At 39.5% G+C, this 27,869-nt stretch overlaps 1 protein-coding gene across 2 annotated transcripts in view; it reads right to left on the bottom strand.

Annotated features, from left to right (window-relative positions):
* The window catches only part of PHACTR2 (phosphatase and actin regulator 2), a 307,383-nt gene that overhangs the window by 123,583 nt on the left and 155,931 nt on the right, over positions 1 to 27,869 (bottom strand). For both annotated transcript variants that reach the window (XM_025383546.1, XM_025383547.1), the window contains exon 2: positions 629 to 796. In XM_025383546.1, the coding sequence (XP_025239331.1) occupies positions 629 to 796 (168 nt within the window). The remainder of the gene's footprint in view (positions 1 to 628; positions 797 to 27,869) is intronic.

Below are 27,869 nucleotides of genomic sequence, written 5' to 3'. Positions count from 1 at the left end.
CCAATAGGGTTATGCCTCTACTCTCTTAAGACAGAGACCATTTATTTGTCCTAAGGATATGATAGAAATCTAAAATCAAATATAACAAAATTTTTCTTTCATATAGCCACTTAATCTTTCCTAAAGAATAAATATATCAAAAAAGACATTTTTAAAAAAAGTTTTAATTAATAAACAAGACTGTACTACTAGTTAAATAATGTTACATGTATAGTAGTATAGTCTACTAGTTAAATATGTATATATTAATATAAATAGTACAGTCTAACTAGTTAAATATATATGTAACATCATGTGTATATAAAAATGGATACCTGCCATCATAATGTTGATGAATAGGATTTCCACTTATCATTTTCTACTGTTTCACTCCCTTGCCTCACCCATCCATTTTTTATATAAATTTACAAATATATATTTTTAAATGAGAATATATTAGAAAGTTAAGGTCAGTACAAAAAGAAGGCAAATCAGAACTCTTAAGTTGTTTCATCCATAAAATAAAAAAATTCATTTCAAATATGGATTAAATTTTTTCTGGGAAAAAACACACTGTAATACATAATTTTCTACCTTTTAAACCATTTTACGATTTATCCCATCTTCTAACAAGTTATGATACTCATACCTGCTGAGGTTTCTCTAAATTTGTCGCTGGTCTTCTTTTTCCTCCATTTCCAAGGCTTAAAGATTTTACCAATGGTGGATAGTTTCCCCTTTCTCTTGAAGGGAGGTGTTTGGGAACCTGCTGTGGGGCCATCTGAGTTTGCTATAGAAGCTTTGTCCAGTCCATCAACTGTATAAAGAAAGATATAGACAGAGAAAGGTTGTAAAAAAGGTTTTAATAAAACAACATCATCGATTGGTTCCTGGGCTGTTAACGGTAAGCACATCCACTCTAATTGGAATCTCACATAAAGTTTACTTGTCCCATTTCACAGCTGGTAGGACTTCCCTCATATCAATCAGTAAACCAGTCAATCAGAAATTACAGCCAACTTAGAAAATCATTCTGGGGAAACAGACTAGAAACAAGAGACTTACATTATAGATGGGGCCAAATGAGTGTCTGCAACACAGCTAAATCCATCTGCAACAACCCTATCAATATTTTGTACAGGAATAGAGTATTCTAAGTATTTCCGAAATAGGATGTTCCTTCAGAGACTAGTTTGACATTCTTAGTAATGAATATTACTGTTATGGTGTAGTTAAAATCATGGTTTCTCTTTCACAAAATAAAATTTGGTGCCAGGAAGCTAAATTCTATTTTTACAATGCTAAAACTATCTTTTGCTTTTATTACAAAAAAGGTTTTGAGCTTCAAAGAAACTGATAACTACACTAACCACAAGAAATATGTGGAAAATTTGGGTACTGTGTGTGATAAAAACATGCTTTTGTATGTCTTCACTATTTTATTTATCAGAAGAAATGCACAAAATCTTAAGTTGCCTTGCTTGCACTGTGTTCTAGGCTGATGGAAGATAGCAATGACTTATGTTACACCAACTATCAAATTTTAATGGCAAAGAACTGGAAGCAGGCCAGAATGGATGAACTATAATATTATTCCATCAATAAAACAGCACTTGAAATTATGGCAAAAAAAAGAAAAAAAAAGGAAAAATCAAAACAGTAGTTTCTTCTTGGAGGCAGAAATTACCTGAGAAGAAACTTGAAGGAACATATAGGGGTGATGGAAATTATCTCAGCAATGGTTAGATGACCCAAAACTCATTAAATGGAATTTACAATTTCTTGCATTTCACTTTATGTAAAATTTACCTTTAAAAAAGCATAAATAGACAGTGAAGTCTAATTAATGACATGTATGCTGAAGTGTTTAGAGGTGAAGTGTACTGATGTCCATCAAAAATAATAAATGGATAGATAGATGGAATAGGCAGATGGATAAAAGCACAATAAAGTAAAACAGAGCAAAATGTTAAGTGTTGAATCCAGCTGTAGATACGTATATGGGGCATGATACCAATTCTTTTATCTTCTCTGTATTTTTAAAACTTTCTTAATATAATATTGGTAATAGTAAAACAAATAAAAACAAAAATTGAACAGCAAGGACTTCTGCTTCCAAGAAAATAAAACAGACTTACTTTTTCTTTTTGAGACAGAGTCTTGCTCTGTCGCCCAAGCTGGAGTGCAGTGGCATGATCTCAGTTCACTGCAACCACCGCCTCCCGGGTTCAAGCAATTCTCCTGCCTCAGCCTCCCGAGCAGCTGGGACTGACTACAGGTGCATGCCACCACGCCCGGCTAATTTTTGTATTTTTAGTAGAAACGGTGTTTCACCATATTGGTCAGGCTGGTCTCGAACTCCTGACCTCAAGTGATCCACCCATCTCAGCCTCCCAAAGTGCTGGGATTATAAGCCTGAGCCACCACACCCAGCCCAAACTTACTTTTTCTTATTCCTCTGGCTAAATAAAACTTAAAACACACACACACACACACACACACACACACATGGATGTTACATATAAATGTAAGAAAATTCTGTAAGGCCAAGAGAAGGTAGACAAGCCTGGGACCTCAGAACCCAAGAAACAACAAGGTGGTGAGATTCCTGGGTTTTCTTTTTGCCTCAAATATCCCAGACTCATAGCTGAAGAAGTCAGAAACCTCTAAAGGCCAACAAGCATGGAAGCCAGCAACCCAGAAACACCAATGGGCACAGACCACAAGCATCTTCACTCTCTAGCCACATAACCAGGAAAGGGGCAGAGTAGCAAAATAAGAAACTTTTAGACAATAACTGCTCTACTACAGCCAAGCACCATGGAAGAACCTGTGACCATGCATGCTAGCAAAGGCTGAATGGAGTTACTAGATTTCCACCCTCATGCGGCTCTGAAAAAGAGCCCTAATATCCCCACTAGTGTGGAGTCAGAGAAGACCAAGCAGGAAACTAGCACCTTTATGCCTGGCGGCTGATAATGAAGCATCTTCCACAGTGTCAGTGGAGACCATGTAGGAAGCCCTGACATCCATCTCTTCCCAGCAATAACTGGGTATCTCTCCCCTCCCCCCAAAACAGAGGTGGTCAAATCATTGCACACTAGGAACAAGACCACTCCAACTGTGATATCAAGGGAGATCACATGGGGATCCGGAAATTCTCCCTGTGCCCAACACTAACAAGGACACCCCACACACATACATAGTGTGTCAACAGAGGACAAGTGGAGAACTGGGATTTTTTACCTCCAGTAGGGGTGACAAGGTGGCACCCACTGCTTCCCCTGCTATAGAGGTGTCAGACAATGCCAATTAAAACAGAAGGTTTCAAACAAGATCTAGAGTCACATAACATAATACAAAAATGTCCAAGTTTCCATCAAAAATCACTTGACACGCTAAGAACCAGGAGAATCTCAAACTGAATGAAAAAAGACAATCAATAGACATCAATTCCTAAATCCTTATGAGTTCTCCTTCCAAACAAATAGGAATAACTCCTGTTCCTCCCACTAGTGAAGTCTACTGTAATTTCAGGTACTATCTGGGCAGAGATGGGCAGACACTGCGCATTGCTAGGGAAAATTGGAGATTCAAGTCCTGCGCTGACTGATTCTTCTGAAAGTGGTTCCTAACCCTACTTTCAGCCATAGCACAACAGATAGAGATACAGGAGACAGACTGATTTTGAAGCTAATTCAGAGTAAAGGAGCAAAATACTTATTACTTCAATTCTACTCCTGTCCAACTTCCCTCCTTGAACCAGAGTGCAAACCCAGAGGGGAACTGAGAGTATGGTTTTACTTCTTCATGAAGACTTTCCGCTGAACTCTCATGTAAGGGCTTAACTTTGAACAACTTAAACGTTGTAAAATATAAAAGGGCTGATTATTATGAACATAGAAAATGAAAGTTTCCATCTCAAATTCATCTCTGTGGTTACATGTCTAGTTTTCATTTTCTTACAATATAGTGGGATCTTTCTCTCCCAACCCACATATCCAGTTCCCTGATGCTCCATAAAAATTCTACTTTCTCTCTGAAGCAATTAAGAACAGCCTATTTTTCCCCTATCATAAACCACACTTGCAATTAGAAACCATATGTTGGCACAGTTGGCCAATGTGCCATTGTACTTCTCTTAAATCATGAATGTGAGGACCACTGTCACCCGCTTTTGAGTAGCATGGGAAGAATATTAACTCTCTTCTTTAGATACGCAGGACACTGGCATTGCTATGATATTTCTGTAATTTTGCTTGTGGATCAGTTTTCCATTAAAATCCATTTGAAACTTTCCATAAATTATTTCACAGTAAGTCTGGTGAATTTTGCATTTATATGCAGATAAAAACAAATTGCCAGGTAAATCCCAGATGAAAGGTAAAATTTCCTGATTGCTTTCAATGTTAATTTTGGTCCACTTTTATGTTACTAAGAGTAACTTGTCATTCATCAGAACTTACCTTTTCACACTTGAGTTCTACATTTTAAAACACAGCATATTTTGAAATACAGTCATTAGCTAATCAAATGTAGACACTTTAAATGACACAGCTCAGTCTATCTTCCCACTGAAACAAGCCCACACCTAACAGAATTTCCCTGCACCACCAATTGCTAAGAAATCAGAAAATACATACAGGTTTTATTTTTTATTTAAACAGAAATGTATCAATTAGGCAGTCCCAGCACAAATGTGACCATATAAGCCAAAAATAAACGAGGCTAGATAATTATCATATTGATAGGGTTTAGATATGAATCCCTACCCAAATCTCATGTCAAATTGTAATCCTCAGTATTGGAGGTGGAGCAGGGTGGGAGGTATGGATCATGGCGGCAGAGTTCTCACGAATTGTTTAGCACCGTCCTCTCTTGATACTGTATAGTGGGTGAGATCACATGAATTCCAGTTGTTTAAAAGTGTGTAGCACCTCTCTCTCTCTCTTCCTCCTGCTCCAGCCATATAAGACATGCCTGCTTCCCCTTCTCTCGGTGCCATGATTGTAAGTTTCCTGAGACTTTTCCAGAAGCTAAGCAGAAGCTAGCCTGCAGAACTATGAGCCAATTAAACCTCTTTTCTACATAAATTACCCAGTCTCTGGTGTTTCTTTACAGCAGTGCGAGAACAGACTAATATACATATGAAATAAATTGTAGGTTTGAATAGTCTTCCCTTTGAGATTTGATAAATAAATGATAGGGATTCTTAGAAAAATTGAATCTACTTAATAGAGTTCATTGTATGTTTATACTATTTAATGGTTATGATATTTTTGATATCAATTTTTCCCCACACATAATTATTTCAGGCACTGAGAAACTGAGACAGATGTGGCATAGTATTACGACTCACAAATGTTGTAGCTGAAAGACCACTTAGAAAAGAATCTCCGTAAAAGAACTCCTGGTACTAATTTCGTACAAACTGACAGCCGCCCTGCAGAAAACAAGTAGGTGGTAAAAAACATGGTCTCAACTTTTCTCCAAATACCCTTAAATATCTGAAGGTCGATGAGAATGCATTTTTGAAGCCCAATTGTAGCAAAAATAACTAGGGGAAATCGTGTGTGGTAAATAATGCTTTGATAACACTCTGCTGTGTATGCTTTAAGAAAGTTAAAAAAAAAAACCAAGCATATCAAACTTTATTTACTTAAAATATAGTTTCCAGGCTTTGTTATTTTTTTGTGCTTTGTTATGTTTTTACAATATTAAGATTATCTGTGTATATTTTTATTTCTATTACAGTTTTCATATTTCTATTATAATTCTGTCACTTTCCCCGTTAAAACCCACAGAACATATGGCAAAGAAAAATCAGAAGAGTGCTTAGGGAAGATTTAACTTTATTGCCTACATTTACATGAGGTCTCTTTCTCTCTCTCAAGTCTCAATAACTTAAGATATATTGCTATCATTAAACAAGGGCGAATGTACAACATCTGGGCACAGAAGCAACCCACTATTGGTTAGGGTGAACTGATGGTATAAGCCATCACAGATGAGCTCGGATCACGGTTTCTAAGGCAGTCAAGTGGCTATCCTTGCCTTCCTTTGTCTAAAGGAGTTCCTTACTCTCTTATTAATCAGAGTTTACAGCGGGTTGGGTCAAATCTCTTCCTTTTAAGGGTAAAATAAATGGCAAGTGGAGAAGAAGAGAAAATGAACAGAAGAATCAAAATGTGTGGCATCACACGGGGTGCAGGTAAAAAATTCTGAGACTGCTGAACATGTATATTGAGATCAAACAAGGACGTACAAGAATGGCAGATGGTGGAAGCCAGGTTTCTCACTACTGGAGAGAGAGGTTACAGACAAGCAACTGGAGAGGGAGGTTACAGATAAGCGAGAGAGTAAAGCTAGAATGATCCATGCAGCCCTGATTAGAGTTGGAGACATCTGCATGAACCCATGCTTGGCCAGGTAGACAGATAGATAAGTAAATGAATTATAGACATGTGTATATGCATGGGTTTACTTACACACATGTATTTGCTAGCTCTGTCCTCTCAGAAGGCCTAGAAGTAATAACTCCCCAGTAGCAAAGAGCACGTCCAGCACGTAGATCTTGGTTTCTAACAGCATTCTCCAATAGACAGACACCACCCTCCTTACAGAAAAGGCTGCTTCTAGAGCTGGGGCATGGAAAACACTAGATGAGCCCTGCAACATCTTGTAGTCCCAGAAAGTGCTCAAAAAGCAAACTGATGGGAGGGGGTAGGTTAAAGGGATACAGGAGCCCACTCAAACGTTTCCAAAGGCCAAAGTTGGAATAATCTCAGCAACAAAGAAAAAATATAGTATTAGATTATAACCCAAAGTATAAAATAAACATCCACAAATCCATACTCATATAGATAAATATTGAATGAATAAATGAATGTGGGAGAAGAGATAAATCCTTACAGAATTCCAAATAATTTATATACATAACCCTCTCTCAAGAAAGTGGAGCTTAACTCCTGACTGCTTAAATGTGGGCTATCCATAGTGACTTCCTTCCAAAGAGTACAGTATGGAAAGAGAGGAGAAAGGAGTGGCTTTATGGTGAAGATGCTGACAAACAGGACCTTAGCCAGGGAGCGAGGTTCACATCATCAGTGATAAGTTGTGCTGACAGTATGTACTCTTGATATGACATAAGGAGAATGGCACTTCAAAACCCACAATGCTGTAGTAACTACAAGGAAAACATCAGGCAAAACTAAATTGAGAAACATTTCTAAAATACCTGACCAGTACATCTCAAAACTTTCAAGGTCTGGCCAAGCATGGTGGGTCACGCCTGTAATCCCAGCAGTTTGGAAGGCTGAGGTGGGCAGATCACGCGAGGTCAGGAGTTCGAGACCAGCCTGGGCAACATGGTGAAACTCCACCTCTACTAAAAATACAAAAATTAGCCAGGCTTGGTAGCAGGCGCTTGGGAGGCTGAGGCAGGAGAAAAGCCTGAACCCAGCAAGTGGAGGCTGCAGTGAGCCGAGATCACGCCACTTTACTCCAGCCTGGGCTACAAAGCAAGACTCATCTCAAAAACAAAACAAGTCTGGGTGCGGTGGCTCACGCCTATAATCCCAGCACTTTGGAAGGCCGAGGCAGGCAGATCACAAGGTCAGGAGATTGAGACCATCCTGGCTAACATGGTGAAACCCCATCTCTACTAAAAATACAAAAAATTATCCGGGCATGGTGGTGCGTGCATGTAGTCCCAGCTACTGGGGAGGCTGAGGCAGGAGAATCACTTGAACCCAGGATGCAGAGGTTGCGGTGAGCTGAGATTGTGCCACTGCACTCCAGCCTGGGCAACAGAGCGAGACACCATCTAAAAGACAAAAACCAAAACAAAACTATCAAGGTCATTCAAAACAAGGAAGGTCTGAGAAACTGTCAGACCAGAGGAGCCTAAGGAGACACCACTGCTACATGTAACATGGCATCCTGAATGCATCCTGGAACAAAAAAAGACGACATTAGGGGAAAACTACTGATATCCTAATAAACTGTGGAGTTTAGTTAACAGGAATAATATCGGTGTTTGTTCCTCGGTTGTAACAAATGTATCATGCTGATATAAGATCTCTCTGTATCATTTTTTCAACTTTTCTGCAAATCTAAAACTATTCTAAAATGAAGTTTATATTTTAAAATGTGGCATTCGCTATCATGGAGGTAAATGAGGATCAAAATTTTTTCTTAGGAGTGAGGAAGTTGGCTTGAAGGGGCCTCGGTGCCTACTGTCTTTTACCGACAGTAAAGATTTCAGCTGAAAGGAGTTTTGGAAAGTAAAATGCTTCAGACTTGACCATCTTTCTCTTCAAAATTCTCCCTTTACTAATACTTCCATTCCCAGTATTCTATAAGTAAGAGAACATTTAAATTGCTGTTTCAACATTTTTTAGCACATAATGGATCCAGATAAGATAAGCAGTATTCAACATCTTGCAAAATGGTAGACAATGGGGCCAGCTCCAGCACGCATCAGAAGGTATTCAACAACAGTCACTGTGTAACCACACAGAGAGAAGAGATTCCAAACATCCCTCCACCACACACACACACACACACACACACACCCATGATGGACTTTATCATGAAGTGAACAAATCAAGGCTGGCTGACCTTTTAAAGTAATGCCAAGAAAAATTTTCTCATTATCAGTACTATGTTCATCAGAGACATATGACACATATTTATGGGAAAAAATTAAAACAAATTTATAGTCATGTCCTTCAACATGTGAAAGGGTTAAATGTAAAAATTTTTAAAGGAACTATCCAAATATCTAAATAATCTAAAAATTTTAGATTATTTTTGAACTTTCTATATATAAACGTATTCCGTCACTTAAAAATCTGAAAACAATAGAATTTTAGAGTTAGAAAAGATCTTGGCTCAGAAGAAAATTGCTTTTCATCAGCTGATGGTTCCTTTAAAAATAATCAGCATTAAGGTAATAATCATGGCTAAAATATTTTAAAAATTATTTAGCCATCATCTTTTTAAATCCCCAAGAGTAAAAGAACAGAATGTAAGGAAGAAATTAAATTTAAAGAAAAAGAATAGAATATGAAAACATTACTATATTAGAGTGTACTGAAAGGATTTTAGTAGCCCTGGAGGAAGATTGCTCATAACCCTGCTATTCATACTTGCCTCCCAATTTGCCAATTTCCTTTCCCCCATCACTTGAAAGAAGCTACAAAGTTATCTAAAGGGAGTTGGGATAAGACCAGTAGTTCCCACTGTCATTAAAATTAATACTATGGAGATTTTCCAAAAAGATTTTTTCGAAGCATACAGTCAGAACGTAAATGATATTGCACTTACAATCCCATTCAGACCAAAGTATCAATCATTTCAAAGCCCCAGAAAGCCTCCTTATGCTTCTTCCAAATCAATAGCAACCCTCTCACCTCTATTCCCCCAGATAACCACTATTTTGACTTCCAGCAGCATTGATTTGTATTATCTGTTCCTTTTTTTTTTTTTTTTTTGGAATTTTTTGTAGAGATAGGATTTTACCATGTTGCCCAGGCTGGTCTCAAACTCCTGGATTCAATTGATCCACCTGCCTGGGCCTCCCAAAGTGCTGGGATTACAGGTGTGAGCCGCTGTGCCTGGCCTGTTTTACCTGTTCTTGAACTTCAATTTAGTGTATCACACAATATGATCTTTTGTATTTCTTTCACTGAATGTCTGTGAAATTCATCTGTGGAACTTTTTTCCCTTACTTCGTTTCTGGGAAAGCAAATCTACTTCTCTACCATCTTTTGATGTTGCCCCGAAGCCATGATAAACTAGAATTTCACCGAAGCAAGATAAAAGGTAGAGATGTAGTTTATTTTCTGTTTAAAAAAAAAAAAAAAAGGTGTATATCTATTCTTACAATGCATATTAGAGCACTCAGCAGAGTTCTGAGCAATGTAATTTATAAAAGCACTGGGCTACCGTGTTATCCACCATGGGACAACAATCATGTTTAGTACTTTCATATTATCCTATATATTAAAGCCCTATATATAAGGAAACTGGGAGCCAGGAAGGCTATCTGGGTTCCCAAATTGTTAACTAGTGACAGAGATAAGAGTCTAGGCCACCTGATTCCTGATCCAGGCTTATTTCCCCCTCTACCAGGCTGTTTCCATTGGCATATGATAGCTAAACTCATGGTGAACCAGCAACACTCCTAGTAGCTCTAAAATAGCAGTAAGACTATTTGTAAAAAACAAAAAAGCAGGCCGGCACCGTGGCTCATGCCTGTAATCCCAGCACTTTGGGAGGACGAGGCGGGTGGATCACGAGGTCAGGAGATCGAGACCATCGAGACCATCCTGGCCAACATGGTGAAACCCCATCTCTACTAAAAATACAAAAAATTAGCTAGGCGTGGTGGTGTGCACCTGTAGTCCTAGCTACTCGGGAGGCTGAGGCAGGAGGATCACTTGAACCTGGGAGGTGGAGGTTGCAGTGAGCCAAGATCATGCCACTGCATTGCTGTCTCAAAAAAAAAAAAAAAAAAAAAGCAAAGAAGACATTGCACAATCAGGACAAGCAATAAATCTATGTTATTGTTCTGGGTTTTGACCACCCAACTGGGATGGTGAACTGTAAGCCAAGAAGAGAGCTGGAGCCTAGTTCTAACTCTGTCACTTAATCAGCCCTGTGACCTTGAACAAGGACCCCAATTTTTCATGGCTGAAATTAGGAGACTAGGTTAAATGATCTCTAGGCTCCTTTCCAACTTTAAAAATTCTGACTTCATATTGCTTTGTGCTGAGTTTATCAGTCTTGTAGGTCACATTAAGACCTATTCTAGTACTTGATATTTTATTATGCTAAAAAAAGGACCAGTTCTCAGTGCCTTATAAATACTGCCTCTTTCATCATTACCACAACCCTGCGAAGTAGTTGCTATTAGTATTCCCATTTTATAGATGAGGAAATTGAGGCTGAGAGAGACCAAGCAACTAGCAAGATCCCACAGCTGGTAAGCAGGATTTAAACCCAGGTAGTTTACCTCCCAAGTATTCCCTGTACAAAAATGGGGAGGAGGGTAGTGGGTGGGAGTGGATTTCTATTTTAAGAGAAGGCAAGAGATAAACCCTAATGAGTAATAACTCAATTCAACTCCTAACAACTTATTGGGCTAATCCAAGGAGTTAGGGCAGGTACTGTTTTGCTGTCTAAAACAATGCCCAGTGTCATCATGGTTAATTTCACGCTGGCGGCATGCAGAGTGTACCCTATATCTTATACTGACTAAAGTAATTTGATTGCACAGAATCCTTATTTATCATAATATTAATTTTAGAAGTTTGATACTATCAATTTTTAAACTTGTTTTTTTAACAGAGGCAGACATTATTTTTAAACTCCCAGAGGGAAAAGCTACTAAAGACTTCCATCTGCCTGCAAGCACTGACAGAGAATTCCAGAGTTTAAACTTGTGGCCAACAGGCCTGCTGAACGAGTATGTTTGTGCAGCTGCGTGACATCCTGATTCACTGACATGAACAATATCCCCTAGACTTGCTACAGGATATTTAACAGATTAAATAAAGTCGCTCTTATTTGGGGTTTACAGAAATGCTGATTGAGTAGGCAAAGGGCCACTTTGCTAATGGAAAATCAATTTTAATGTAAATAAAAGCATTTTACATTTTGAATGCCACCGTTATCGCTACAAGGGAAGGGTTGTCTCTATGAACAGATAGGATGACTGCTTAGGAATAGCAAGATGTTTGCTACAGAGAGGAAAAATGTGACAGGAATCAACCAACAACCTATCTGGTTCTCGGTAGATGTTAGTCATATACAACAACTCCCAGAGTGTGGAGTGGAGCAGGTCATGGTGTGTAGAGTGTGTGCTGTGTTTGTGAAAAGGAAGAAAAAGCTGATGTGCCCCCAACGGACAATCTGCCAAGTGAGAAAATTTCACCTCATCCATGTTAGGATAATGATCACCCTGTTCATACTGGGAATGTGTATGGGGACAGACCTTTAGGGGAGAAGCTGGCAGACCTTATATATAAATTGTAAAATAAAATCTGTTGAAATACCACACTTCTCCTCTCGTCCCCCCCTCCCCACTGCCTCCAACCAATGGAGTCTCGTTCTGTCACCCAGGTTGGAGTGCAGTGGCGAGATCTCAGCTCACTGCAACCTCCAGCTCCCAGGTTCAAGTGATTCTCCTACCTCAGCCTCCCAAGTAGCTGGGATTACAGGTGCATGCCACCACGCCTTGCTAATTTTTGTATTTTTAGTAGAGACAGGGTTTCAGCGTGTTGGTCAGGCCAGTCTCAAACTCCTAAGCTCAAGTGATCCGCACACCTCAGCCTCCCAAAGTGTTTGTTTTACAGGCGTGAACCACCACACCTGGCTGAAATATCCCAGTTTTTAAGTAAGGGGCTAAATTTTGTTTCAGACAAAATTATGAAAAAATTCCCACAGAGGATGAATGTAACAGAAATATTATTAAAATAACACATTAAATCTAGACCAATATCTTTAAGTCAAAAGGCTGGTGGATAAATAAAAGCCCAGAGAATATACATATACATATAATGTGACTAATGTACTCTCCATGTCCAAGAGCCTCCTGGCAGTCATACAAAGTCCCCAAGGCTGGTATCTGTGGAGAGACGGTGGCCACATGTAGCATCCTGGACAATCTCCCCAAGGCAGACGTGAAACCTGCAGGCATATACTGTGGAAAACAGAATGCTGGGAGATAGATCCCATGGAGAAGAATTTATGTCGATTAGTCATACGGAGTCCCCAAGGCGCCCAGATTTATGTCCTTATAGCTCAGTTGAGATGACTGCAGCAACCCAGCCATCTGAACTTGGAGAGAAGGAGTGAAAAGGGACTGGAAATGATGGATGATCTGAGGGACATTGAGGAGAAAGAAGAGAGGAGTCTGAGGAACTGCCTGGAGAAGTCGAAGAACTCCATGGCCTGAACCTCTACAAGGGTATGGCGGGATGTCAAGAAGAGAGAAAATTTGGAGGAGAGACCTTCAGCTTGTGTTCAGGCACCATGAACTTCAGGTGTTGGCAGAACATTCAAGGGAAGATGTCCAACGGACAGTCAGAAATGCATTACTGGCACTCTAGCAAGAAACTGGAGTTGAAGTTATTTGGTGGAGTCTTCCAAACAAAAGCAGCTGTTGAGGACCAGGGGTAAACTCCTAGAGAATGATTACATTTAGGAGCAAGAGGGCTTTGCACAATAAAGAACCTCGAAATTCTTTAGCACTGAGAATGAACAACTAAAGAAAAAAATTTTGTTTGCTGTTTGTTTTAAATTCATAAAGTGTGAAGGACACTCGAGCAGGCTCATGGGCTGAGGAAAAGGAGCCCTCGGTGTTGGGGTGTTGAAGACGCAAGAAAGAAGAAGGGCTGCAGAGTTGCACCAGCCAGGATATCAGACCAGCCACACGGGGACTGCATGGGGACTGAATTCCTTCAGGTCATAGCAAGATTTGGGGTGGAGTGGGAGAGTCTGAACTTCATCCAGTGAATATGAGGAAATAACCAGGAAGTCAGGAGATGACAGCACCAAAGAAACGTGAAGGAAAACTCAGCAGATGGCACCTACCTCAAATGAGGGCATGCACAAGACCAGACGCAAAACGAGCAGGAAATAGCACTGGGGAGTTGATGCAATGTCAACGCCCCCTGTGATAGGAGAGGTGAAAGACAACAGAGCCTCCGTTAAAGAGAATTAACAGGGCAACAGTGTTGCCAAGGAGACCCAGGGTTCGGACAATCCAAGGGAGAAGAGGAAGGTGACATCTGCAAAAAATAATGAGGCTGTAGCAAAGTGTGCTCACTGTGGAATGGAGACATTCATTCACAATTTACTGAGCAGTATTATAGAGGAAGGGCTACAACGGTAAGCAAAAACAGATCAGATCTCTGCCCTTAGGAGGCTTGCAGGCCATGAGAGAGGCTGACATTAGTCAAACAACCATTCACCCAAATGTAGACCTGCAACGTGTAGTGAGTAGGAAATGTGGGGGACCCCAGGGGCTCACACAGTGGCACTGTAGCATTAGTTCCCATGGCAGACATAGCACAAAATGGCCTCCAAATTATGAGTTAAAATTCAGGGTAGAATTGTTTGAGGGCTACAGAGGTTTAGTCTAGTTTCATAGCATTGCCTAAAAGGTAGAAATATCCTATTCAAATTAAACAGGAAACCATTTAAAAGCCACTGAAAAGCAAAGGATTAACATTCCTCGGTTTGTATACCTAATTCTCTTGAGAGAGAGAAACAATTCCACTAATTGCTTTTTTAAAAAACAATTTTATAAAAATGATGCCTTTAGTGTTGATTTTATATTGTTTCTAACATAGTTATTGAGGATGCCCCACTTGTGAGATGTTCTATTTTGGTTTCTTTCTTTAAAATGACAGGTGTGTTAAACAAGCATTCCAGAGAATGAGTTGCACCAGCAGGATTTGGATAAAACACATACAGAAAGCCTCTGAATCCAATTAGGGCACCATCAAAAAACCAGCTTATTCCAAAATCTTTTTCTAATATAATTTTTATTGAGATTTTCAATACTGGTCTGAAGAAACATTGAACATGTTCTAGAATGATGGGAAAAAGCCCATAACAGAACCTCAGAAGTAGCCAATTGTAATTCACCAATGTTTTCAGAAACTGTAAAAATGATTTTTAATTGTTGTTGTTATTAAGTGAGTAGGTTAAAAAAAAGACTACCTCTCTGAGAAGCAAGGAAAAATAATAATTCTCACCACTAGATTAGCAGTCCCATGAGGACAGGGAGCAAGTTGATTTTATTCCTGGTGGTGTCCCTATACTGTACTTAGGCCACAAAAAGGTCCCTAAAAATATTTACAAAAAGAGTAAGTCATGGGAAAATGTGGGGCAATAATTTACAAGGCCTAGGCTATGATTTATTTTAGCAGGTCTTTAGATTTTTCGCAGAGGAAACTGTTTCCAACAGTGCCTTCCTGTAGAATTCCAAATATTTTGAAAGATAATATAACAAACACTAATGTTTGAAACTGGGAAAATATCAGAGCCAGCAGGAAGGATGATTAACACTCATAAGAATGGTACAGACATTGCTGACACAGTTTTCAGGTAAGCAAACACTTAATTGCTCTTTACAAGGTAATTGGAAGACAATTCATCAAAGACAAATAATTGAAAAACAGCTGGAATAATTTATATGTGAACTTGTCTTTTAAGAAGTTTCTATTTTCACCCAGCGATGAGTGGTGAAAATTAATTTCTTCAAGAGCACTCTCTTTGTTAACATTTCCTTCTTTCTCATCTCAGATTTTTCTTCAAACTTAACCTTTTTTCTCCTAATTGGGGAAGCCAGAAAGGCAATTTTGTTCCATGGCAAAGAAACAAGAAAATAAATTATCTAACTAAATTGGAACTCAATCCAAACTGCTTTTGTTTTTTCCATTCTCTTTAGGCATCACACACGAGAACCTGAATCTCTTAGAAAACAGTGGAACAATATAGAAAACTATAATACCATTTTAATCTGAAATTAAATTATTTGATAATATAGCATTATGGCAGATGTTTAGTTATGTGGCAATATTTTAGGCTTTCGATTAACTAAATATATCAGAGCTACAAGGTAGAACTACCTTGCATAATGGCCCATTGTGGTGGTGGCAAACATCTGACTCTACAATGTAACATGTTCAATGACGGGGAATCATTCTTTAAGACTAGCAGCTAGCAACAAGTGTTTATTCCAATTTAAACAGAACACACCACCTCTCCTATCTCATCTTTCCACTGTGAAGCAAATATCTCCCGTTAGACCAGTACCCTAGGGGGAGCAAACGCAAATGGAAAGAGGCTGACACTTAGGTATTTCCACACTAAAGCTTCCAGAGAAGAAAATGGTTTGTTTTGTTTAATTCTTTAGCTATTTGTCACACTGATACAACTTTGCATATGCTTAAAAAATAGGAAATAGCCATTTTAAATATAAACACGTACCTGTGAGTACTGCAAAGGAAAAACATGGGCTTTCAGTGCCAGAAAGATTTGAATGTAATAATCTGTTCCTCCCCATTCTAGTTGGTAACCTTAGGTCTGTAATTCAACCTTTCAGAGTCCCTCATCTGTAGAATGGGGTAATACAATTCACGATTTGGGTTGTGGCTAGTGTTAATAGAGATAATACATGTAAGCAAGTGGAAAAAGGCTGATAAGAGGTTTTGTGGGGAGTAAAAATAGAGAGTGGGTTATTTATGATTTGGAGCAATGGGGGCAGCAAAATTTCTTGGAAAAATATTTTCCTGGTCTTCTAGAGGTCTCCAGGAAAACAAAAATGCCCCCTGAAATAAATTCCTGTATACCCACCCAAAACGGATACCTGCATTCTCCATTGGTCTCAAGATAATTGCTGGGAGCTGCTAAAACCAACTAAGACTCAAGGGAAATCCCCACTACTCTATAGCAGAAATGCCCTGGATTAAGGAAAGAAACTAAGCAAGAAGGTTGACATCATATACAAGAATGAGAGAGGAGCTAAGAGTTGGACTTGGCTCTATTTCCTACCAGCTGGGAAATTGCTGAATTTTTTTTATTTTTATGCTTGCACCTGCAAAAAATAAATTTTAAAAACCAAACCAACAAACATAAAACTATTTTATTGAAAAGTCCAGTTGCTTACTTGATTAATACAACACTTAGTAAATCAAGGTGAAAGTAATTAGGCATTATTTAGTCAGATACAAGTTGTTGTTCCTTTTGGTTTTTAAAAACCCTGCACCGTATAAGATGTGTTGCTAAGTCTGCTAAACACAGGAAGTTGCATTTTACTGTTGTTTCCAAATATGCCTAATGTCACAATCTAAAGAGAAAAGAAAGATCCGTTTCATGATTCCATTAACTTCAGATATTTTAAGTAAAGACCACCTGTAAATTCAATGTAGATGACAAAGTCCCGGAGGATTCTCGATGATGAGACTCATGTTATCCACTGGACTAGCTAAGAAATCATTATCAAAGGGCCCTTTGTTTATTCTGCCCCTCCCTTTTCAACATCTAGCAGGAACCTTACGCTCATTCTCTTTGCCTCTAGGACTGCAGTACCCAGCAATGAAAATAAACTTGGACTGGCACTGCAAAACCACAAGCAACTATTAATTAAATCCTTATCAGTTATTTCCACTGTCTACAATAAGACGCCATTTTTATGCCTTAGGGTATTGAATGTTGAATCTGAAATAGGGTCTTGGATCCAAGTGAACTGTTCTCAACTTGGAAGACCACCAATATTCTATGACTTTTAACCTCCTCCGATTGAGTACTCAGCATATTCTAATCTGCAAGATGCCTTAAAAGTCTACAATGACAGAGTCACAACTAAAGGGTGTAGAGGTTTGGCTAAGAACTTCTGCACGCCCTGACCCCCATGCCCAATCCATCATAATCTGGATTCGCGTAAGGGCCTAAGAGAAGTGAGTCTTATTTGCAGTCTTTGCAGAATGCTTGTATCTCGCCATCTCAAGGCAATTCCTGGTCCAAGAGATGCCTATAAAATGAAATAATTTCTGAGGTTTAGGGAGAGTTTTTAATCATTTTACAAAAGGACCTAAGGTCACTAGATTTTGATGCACCCAATTCTTATTAGGGTGCTTAACCAGTTTGAGGGACCTTTTTCAATAAAATAAGGAATTTGGAACCTACAGGAGGTGGGTGTGCTTTGGAAGCATTATCTTCATGTCTTGTGACAAGATAAGCAGTCCACCAAAACTGACTGCACCAGTTAAGAGTTTCCTGTGAGATTTACAAATTGATAGCAAGACATCACTGGAAGCCTGCTAGGTGGTTTACAATGCGTATGGGCTAGAATACAAATGCAGTTAGTCGTAATGAATCATCTTCAAGTTACCAACCTGTCTCAATGGGGCTGCTGCATTTTCTGGCAAGAACATTCTTGTTCTGGCTTTACTTTGACAGGTGTTTAAACACCATCTTTCTTTAACATGCTTATTCATTTTCTTTCTTATTTTAGCAGCTCTTTGCAAAGAGACATGTCACCCTGTGGATTTCAAACACATCTAAGACAATGAAAGCATACAGAGCCAGCAAAACCAAACAGAGAAAAGGAAGACTATATATGTAGTGACATTTGAGAACAAAACATTTTTCCAAATACAGTGCTTCATATTCAGGACCCTCAAAGAAGATTATAAAACCAGTCAGGTGGCCACATTAGTTACTGACCACACTGGGATTAGGATCCTGATAAGTAGTTTTGGGGTTTTTTTTTCCTGAACATTAATCAATTTGGTGCTCCAATCACAAGTTACTGGTATTGATTCCTTACACAATGGCAGAAACATAATGTCACATATTCCATTTCTTTCTTTCTTTCTTTCTTTCTTTCTTTCTTTCTTTCTTTCTTTCTTTCTTTCTTTCCTTTTCTTCTTTCCTCTCCTTTCCCTCCCTTCCTTCCTTTTTTCCTTCTTCCTCCTTCCTTTCCTCCCTCTCTCCCTCTTTTCCTCCCTCCTTGCTCCCTGTCCCCTAGCTTGCTTGCTTCCTTCCTTCCTTCCTTCCTTCTTTCCTTCCTTCCTTCCCTCCTTCCCTCCCTTCCTTCTTTCCCTTCTTCCTTCTTTTTCTTTAAGACAGGGTCTCACTCTGTCTATCGCCCAGGCTGGACTGCAGTGGCATGATCACGGATCACCACAGGCTTGATCTCCTGGATTCAGGTGATCCTCTCATCTTGGTCTCTTGGGTAGCTGGGACTAGAGGTGCACACCACCACACACACATAATTTTTTCTATTCTTCGTATAGATCGGTTTCACCACATTGCCCAGGCTGGTCACAAACACATATTTCATTTTCTAAGTTTACCCTATATACTCAACAGCCTATGCTTTACCTCCTAAGAGTACTGCCTAGTCACACTGGTTAATTTACATTGCTGAAAATCACCTTCAATGCCTCTTCTTACTCAAGTCATATCCACTGAATATAGCACTGTTGAGGTGAGTGGGGAAGAGGCCTTAATCAGTTAAGAAATGAAACTGAAAAATCAGAAAAAAGACAATGGATGCAGTGTGCTTATGGGACATTGCTAATAAATCCTGGTTTGTACACTGGTTTTAGGGACATGGCTTAAAATCCTTAAATGGCCTATTCAAAAAATGTAGAAAAAAGGGGCTGGGCACGGTGGCTCATGTCTGTAATCCCAGCACTTTAGGAGGCCGAGGCAGGTGGATCACCTGAGGTCAGGAGTTCGAGACCAGCATGGTCAACACGGTGAAACCCTGTCTCTACTAAAAATACAAAAATTAGTCAGGTGGAGTGGTGATGCCTGTAGTCCCTGCTACCTGGGAGGCTGAGGCAGGAGAATCGCTTGAATCTGGGAGGCGGAGGTTGCAGTGAGCCAAGACTGCACCACTGCACTCCAGCCTGGGTGACGGAGCACGACTCCGTCTCCAAAAAACAAAAACAAAACAAACAAAAACAAAAAAAGGACACTGCTATGGGCTGAATTGTGCCCCTCAAAACTCATATGTTAAAATCTTAACTCCCAGTACCTCAACATGGGACCATATTTGAATACAGGGCCTTTAAAAAAGTAAAATTGAGGTAAAAAGAGGTCATATGGGTGGGCTCTACTCCTGTGGGGTTATTATAAGAGGAGAACATTTGAGCACAGACGTGTGTGTGTGCACAGAAGATGGACTGTATGAGGACACAGAGGGAAGGCAACCATCTACAAGTTAAAGACAGAGGCTCTGAGCAGAAACTAACCCTGCTGACACCTTGATCTTAGACCTCAGCCTCCAGAATAGTGAGGAAATACATTTCTGTTGTTGCAGCCACCCAGTCTGTGGTATGGTGTTATGACAGCCTTAGCAGACTAATACTGTACAGACATTTACTATTATCTGCAAAGTTATTTATTAACATGTCGAATGTAAAGTGAAAATGTCACACAGCTTTCAACCTCACCTCCACCTCAGCCCACTTGAAAGAAGGAAAAAGAAAAGTTCTTTGAAGGATTTTGCTATGATTACTTTATAATGGCTTCCTAAATTAAAACATTCTTGTTTGGAAAATGAGGTATACGTATGTTCTGACATTCTGTGGTTGGATGACTGAAGGGGATTCAGTTTTTTAAAAGTGTACAGTTCTAAATTCTTCTAAAAATCTCATGTTTGATTTTATTCTTTTCATGTTTTCTTCAAAAAATTGGCAGTCAAGTACTTTCCAAGCAACAGAACATTAGTTGTGCACAGATGTATACAATTCTGCTTTAGAGGCCTTCAGGAAAATGAAGCACAGCGCAGTCAGGCCAACAGGAACCCACGGCATGAGCTCAGTTAACTTGTTCTGGTTTATTCCAAGTTTCCATTCTCACCTGGCTCTTTCATAAACAGGTTGGCAGGTCAACACAAGTTAACTTTACAGAAGAAGAAATTTTGAAAAACACAAAATACCTTTATAATAGATGACATTGATCAGCGCAATCCTGAATCATCCTGTTAGATTGCCCTTCTCAGTCCTGTGAGCCACCCAGCTGTTGTCAGAAACATTTTTATACAAGAAGGAAGGTCAGAGGGAATGTTCAGCACACCCTGAAACACCTTAGGCAACAAACAGTGGCCTTCCACAGGGAGGCTGGAAAATTCTTTAGAAAAAGCTTTTAAGAGACCCCAATTAAGATTGAACGGAATTTACTTCACACTGGGCAATGGGCTGCAAATAGGCACAAAATTGAAAGGAAAGGATGCCTAAAGTACAAACAGAGGCGAAAATAAAAAGTCAAACATTATCCAGAAAGGAACGCATGAACAGAAGTCTTAAATAAATGATTGCTTCCTTTTGGAATTTTCAGAATTTGCCGCCTACAGTTCTAAAAAGGAAAAGGGCTCAGCCTCCTTTTCAGAAATGTATTTTACGAAAATCTTTCTTATAATTCTTCCTACTCATTGTTAAACAGCTATTTTCATCTAGAGACCTGTTCTTTGACTTTGGCTTTGGGTTAAGTAATTAGCATGCAGCACCCTCAGATGAAGTTCACAGGGGTCTTCTTGAAAAGGCAACAAGTTGAAATTCTGTGGCCTTTTCCTAAACAGTAATTGGCATTCTGCTGATAACTTCCTTGCCTTCTAATGTAACTACATATTTACTTCGAACCTAGTTATTGTGGGAAATGCATTATTTTGCTGCTTATAATATTAACAAAATGAACATAAAAGTAAACAGGTTTCTGGCAATAATATTCCATAAGAATCTCAACATTCCACTTGACAATAGGAATATTTGCTCATAAACAGTTAATATGAATGACCCAATTCATCCCAGCATTTGCGTACAGAACATCAGAGTCTCTGAACTGGATATTTTGTAACTTTTGCCTCAAGTAAAGAGAAAGACACACATAAATATTCAAATGAGGACTTTTTTTTAATTTAAATACCGAGGGTCCGTGACTTACCATGCTTTGACTTACTATTTTTTTTTTTTTTCACTTTATGATGGGCTTATCAAGGTGTAATCCCATCACAAGTTGAGGAGCATCTGTACAGTACAACTAACCTATAATTTGTTTTCCAGAAGATGTTTCTCACCTTAGGAATCCTCTGGAATGTTTGTTGAAAACACAGACTCTGAGACCCCTCTCCAAAAGACTTTGATTTTGCTGACCTATAATGTGGGACCCAGCAATCAGTATTTTGCACACTAAGTGAGTCTCACAATTGGGCACTTTTGTGAAATATCAATGGTAGTTTGTAATACCCCAGGATCCAATCAGAACCAGCATCCCATAAAGATGTTGCATCCCTAAAATAAAAACACAGAAAAATACAGGAATACCACAATTATTCAATGTAGATCTTAAATGTGAGTCTTCTTTAAAAATGCCAGCACATTATTATCACAGTAAGCACATTGTTAAATTAGTCTATGTACCATAAAACTTTTAAACTTCCACAAAATATTTTTTAGACCATTGCAACAAGCCAAGTCAAAGTTGAGATTCTGTGTGACCATAACCCAAGAAAGTCTTTTGAAATGAGTTAAAAGCTATTTGCTAAAGAGAAAAATCAAGTCTTCTAGATAAAAGGAAAATATTCATCCTGATGAATTGGGAGGGATGGTGGTGTTTGTGCATATTGCAGCAAGTTTGCTTTGCTACCTTATGTCCCAGCCAAGCTATCAACCAAGCATGAAGCCAGAATAAAGACACATTCTAACACAAATACTCAAAAACCACACACCCCATGAGCTTTTCTCAAGAAGCACTCTGTGTGCTCTGCCAAAATAAGGAAACAGACACAGAAAGAAAAAAAAAAAAAAAGGCGTGGGATCCAGCAATCTGGAGATTCAATGCAAGAGGAAAGCGGAAGGAATCCCCCTGGCGTGATGAAGAGAGATCCCAAGACAACAGCCGGACAGTGGGCTCGGAGAAAATCCAGTCCACGTGGGAAGAGGGCAAAGGCTATGTATGAAGCTCTTCAAGATGAACCTGAAAGAATAACTCGAGTGTTTGAACATATTGAACATATTGACAAGCGATTTATTAAATACACAACAAGAGAAAGTATGGGGATGAGTATGTAGGACGCTTAGCAATCTAACAAAAACACCAGTAGGAAAAACAAAAGGTATGTGGAAGAGAAAAAGAAATCGTGGTTTACCACAAGCCTTAGCTATCACTGGCATTTCTGCTGTTATATGGACGACTGATATAATCAAAAACATAATATAAGAATGTTGGGGCTGGGCGCAGTGGCTCACACGGGTAATCCTAGCACTTTGGAAGTCAGAAGTTCAAGACCAGACTGCAAGACCAGCCTGGCGAAACCCTATTGCTACTAAAAATACAAAAATTAGCTGGGCGTGGTGGCGGGTGCCTGTAATCCCAGCTACTCAGGAGGCTGAGGCAGGAGAAACACTTGAACCCAGGAACCAGAGGTTGCAGTGAGCTGAAATCAGGCCACTGCACTGCAGCCTGGGCAACAGAGTGAGACTCCGTCTCAAAAAAAAAAAAAAAAAAAAGACTGCTGAGAACATGAGAAAATGGGAGAATAGGAAATAATAGTAAATGTATGATTTTGAAATGGGGAGAGGCAGGGGTTGGAGCAGGGTGAAAAAGAGAATTATGTCTTCGGTTTCCATACTGTGAGCTCAATAGATAGGTAGCAAAGAGCATGCTATTTAGAGACTGGAGAATTAAAGATTAAAGAATCAGTTTAAACAACTCCACATTTCTTAGATTACCCTGAACTTTCTACTCAGTTCCTATTACTCTACTAATATATGACCTGGTCAAACAGAGCTATTCTTTTATTTGACAAATAGTGTTGTTGTCAGGCATATATCTAGGAATAAGAAGAAACAATGTGAACAAGACAGATGTCTTTTAGATCATGGAGCTTGTGTTTTAGCAAAGAGAGACAATGAATAAAACAAACAAGATCATCTGAGTGCTAAGTGCAATGAAGGCACAGAGAGCTGTGGGTGGCGGCCGGGGGGGTTATTCTGGAGAGGGGTAGGCAGGGAAGGTCTCTATGAAGTGCAAGGATGCAGCCGAAACAAGGAGTCAGCTTTGCGAAGAGCCAAGGGAAGAGTGTCTCAAATAGGGAGCAGCAACAGCCAAGGTCCATGGGTAGGACTGAGCCAGGCTTGTTTGAGGACTGAAAAAGGCAGTGAGACTGCAGCAGTAGAGAGGGGACCAGGGCAAAGTGATGGAAGATGAGGTCAGAGAGGTGGGCAGGGATCATATGGGCTCATGTAGAGCCTCGAGGGCCATACTATGCAATCTGGATTTCATTCCAAGTGCAGTGGGAGGACAGGAAGGTTTTGAGTGAGTGAGTGACATGATTTATGCTTTAAAAAATTACTTTAGCTATTCTGTGGAAAATGAATTGCAGAAGGGTGGGAATAGAAGCAGAAGAGCAGCTGGAATCTACTGCAGTTGTCCATGTAATGGATGGCCCCAGAGCTTGGATAGTGGCAGTAGGGACAGATGGAAGAGCATGGACTTGAGATACATTTGTGAAGAAAAAGGACAAGACCTGCTGATGGATCCATGTGGAGGGGGAACAAAAAACCTAAGAATAACTCCTAGATCTTGGGCTAGAATAAGTGAGTGGTTGGGGTATCATTTGGTGAAATGTAGAAAGTCAAGGGAAGAACTGGCTTGAAGGACAAAAATCAAACCTTCTGTATAGATCTATGTTACCTCTGGGATGCCCAGCAAGTTAAGCAGACCAGTCAAATAGAGAGTTGCACATTTGAGCCTGGAGTGCAGAGAGAGGTCAGAGTTGCAGATACAAACTGGGTAACTCTGGGAGTTGAGAGTTGGGTGAGACCCTACTCCCATTTCTCTACCCACCTCTCACCCCAGATCAGGCATCCACTTCACCTTGCTGGATTATTCCAGCCTACTTCTTGGTCCCACTTTCAGTCTCTCCCCATGAAATCTATACTGCAAGCGGCAGGCCGACTCATCTCCTGGGCAAACCAATAATCATTTCTCTGTTTTGATGGGGAAAAAAAAAAAAGCTTCAGTGGTTCCCATTGCCTGTGGCTCTCAGTATTGCCTTCCACCCCTTTCCTTCTCAGAGCCTGAATTCTTGTCCCCATTCTGTGTTTTGCCTCCTGATCTAGTCCTACAATTCTCTAGGTATCCCTTCCCTTCCACTCTCATTTCTGCGCATTTTCACCAAGCATCTTCTAGACTGGACGCTTTGTGGGCAGGGTCTGTGTAGGATTTATCTTTGAAACTTCCCACCTTGCTTAGCATAACACTTTACATATAATAACTTTAATTTAGGAACTGCTTGCTGCATGAAGGTGCCACTCTTCTCCTTCTTAATATCCCCTCATAAAACAGGCTGATTTGTAGGACTATACCTGCCAAGCACATACCAGCACAGCTTTCCAGGATATTCTTAAGCAAAATAGCACTTCAGTCCTTCCTTGGCAGCCAAATTTCCTTAGTGCTAAGGGCTGCAGTGTTTTACTTGCCAGAAGGTTGATGTGAATAAAAACATCCAGCCCCTTGAAATGAAAATAAATGGAGGGATGGTTTATAAGTATAAATGATAATGGTCAGAGCGACCTTTTAGCAAGTAATGTGATTTGCCCATTCCTTTCTGTATTTCTGTAGTGTTGGTTTTTGTTCCCCTGCTTTTGTGGGGAGGAAACAAGAAGTGTTTATTTTCTTAAGACTATTTCTATCCTTAATATCACCTTTGCACCAGTCGAGTCTTCACTAAATATTAATATTTTCTCCCAAGAATAGAGACTAGCAGTTAACCTGCTACAGTAAAGTCCCAAAGAAAAGAAAAAAAGTTGGAATTTTTCCTCTATTCAAATTAAATAGGCTTAATTGTAAGACCAATTCTTGCAATTCTTATTTCCTTCCCCACTGCATTAAGAAGGCAAGAGTGGACTCTGTTCTGTTCCATTGGTCTATATCTCTGTTTTGGTACCAGTACCATGCTGTTTTGGTTACTGTAGCCTTGTAGTATAGTTTGAAGTCAGGTAGCGTGATGCCTCCAGCTTTGTTCTTTTGACTTAGGATTGTCTTGGAGATGTGGGCTCTTTTTTGGTTCCATATGAACTTTAAAGCAGTTTTTTCCAATTCTGTGAAGAAACTCATTGGTAGCTTGATGGGGATGGCATTGAATCTATAAATTACCTTGGGCAGTATGGCCATTTTCACGATATTGATTCTTCCTATCCATGAGCATGGTATGTTCTTCCATTTGTTTGTGTCCTCTTTTATTTCACTGAGCAGTGGTTTGTAGTTCTCCTTGAAGAGGTCCTTTACATCCCTTGTAAGTTGGATTCCTAGGTATTTTATTCTCTTTGAAGCAATTGTGAATGGAAGTTCATTCATGATTTGGCTCTGTGTTTGTCTGTTATTGGTGTATAAGAATGCTTGTGATTTTTGCACATTAATTGTGTATCCTGAGACTTTGCTGAAGTTGCTTATCAGCTTAAGGAGATTTTGGGCTGAGACAATGGGGTTTTCTAAATATACAATCATGTCATCTGCAAACAGGGACAATTTGACTTCTTCTTTTCCTAACTGAATACCCCTGATTTCTTTCTCTTGCCTAATTGCCCTAGCCAGAACTTCCAACACTATGTTGAATAGGAGTGGTGAGAGAGGGCATCCCTGTCTTGTGCCAGTTTTCAAAGGGAATGCTTCCAGTTTTTGCCCATTCAGTATGATATTGGCTGTGGGTTTGTCATAAATAGCTCTTATTATTTTGAGGTACGTTCCATCAATACCGAATTTATTGAGCGTTTTTAGCATGAAGGGCTGTTGAATTTTGTCAAAAGCCTTTTCTGCATCTATTGAGATAATCATGTGGTTCTTGTCTTTGGTTCTGTTTATATGCTGGATTATGTTTATTGATTTGCGAATGTTGAACCAGCCTTGCATCCCAGGGATGAAGCCCACTTGATCATGGTGGATAAGCTTTTTGATGTGTTGCTGAATCCGGTTTGCCAGTATTTTATTGAGGATTTTTGCATCGATGTTCATCAGGGATATTGGTCTAAAATTCTCTTTTTTTGTTGTGTCTCTGCCAGGCTTTGGTATCAGGATGATGTTGGCCTCATAAAATGAGTTGGGGAGGATTCCCTCTTTTTCTATTGATTGGAATAGTTTCAGAAGGAATGGTACCAACTCCTCCTTATACCTCTGGTAGAATTCAGCTGTGAATCCATCTGGTCCTGGACTTTTTTTGGTTGGTAGGCTATTAATTATTGCCTCAATTTCAGAGAAATAATACCACACATCTACAGCCATATGATCTTTGACAAACCTGAGAGAAACAAGAAATGGGGAAAGGATTCCCTATTTAATAAATGGTGCTGGGAAAATTGGCTAGCCATAAGTAGAAAGCTGAAACTGGATCCTTTCCTTACTCCTTATACGAAAATTAATTCAAGATGGATTAGAGACTTAAATGTTAGACCTAATACCATAAAAATCCTAGAGGAAAACCTAGGTAGTACCATTCAGGACATAGGCATGGGCAAAGACTTCATGTCTAAAACACCAAAAGCAACGGCAGCAAAAGCTGAAATTGACAAATGGGATCTAATTAAACTAAAGAGCTTCTGCACAGCAAAAGAAACTACCATCAGAGTGAACAGGCAACCTACAGAATGGGAGAAAATTTTTGCAATCTACTCATCTGACAAAGGGCTAATATCCAGAACCTACAAAGAACTCAAACAAATTTACAAGAAAAAAACAAACAACCCCATCAAAAAGTGGGCAAAGGATATGAACAGACATTTCTCAAAAGAAGACATTCATACAGCCAACAGACACATGAAAAAATGCTCATCATCACTGGCCATCAGAGAAATGCAAATCAAAACCACAATGAGATACCATCTCACACCAGTTAGAATGGCGATCATTAAAAAGTCAGGAAACAACAGGTGCTGGAGAGGATGTGGAGAAATAGGAACACTTTTACACTGTTGGTGGGATTGTAAACTAGTTCAACCATTATGGAAAACAGTATGGCGATTCCTCAAGGATCTAGAACTAGATGTACCATATGACCCAGCCATCCCATTACTGGGGATATACCCAAAGGATTATAAATCATGCTGCTATAAAGACACATGCACATGTATGTTTATTGCGGCACTATTCACAATAGCAAAGACTTGGAATCAACCCAAATGTCCATCAGTGACAGACTGGATTAAGAAAATGTGGCACATATACACCACGGAATACTATGCAGCCATAAAAAAGGATGAGTTTGTGTCTTTTCTAGGGACATGGATGCAGCTGGAAACCATCATTCTTAGCAAACTCTCACAAGAACAGAAAACCAAACACCGCATGTTCTCACTCATAGGTGG

The sequence above is a fragment of the Theropithecus gelada genome, chromosome 4 (genome assembly GCF_003255815.1).
Source record: "Theropithecus gelada isolate Dixy chromosome 4, Tgel_1.0, whole genome shotgun sequence".
Classification (NCBI taxonomy): Eukaryota; Metazoa; Chordata; class Mammalia; order Primates; family Cercopithecidae; genus Theropithecus; species Theropithecus gelada.
The sequence above is the reverse complement of the archived record's forward strand: the minus strand, read 5'-3'. Positions and strand labels throughout refer to the sequence as shown.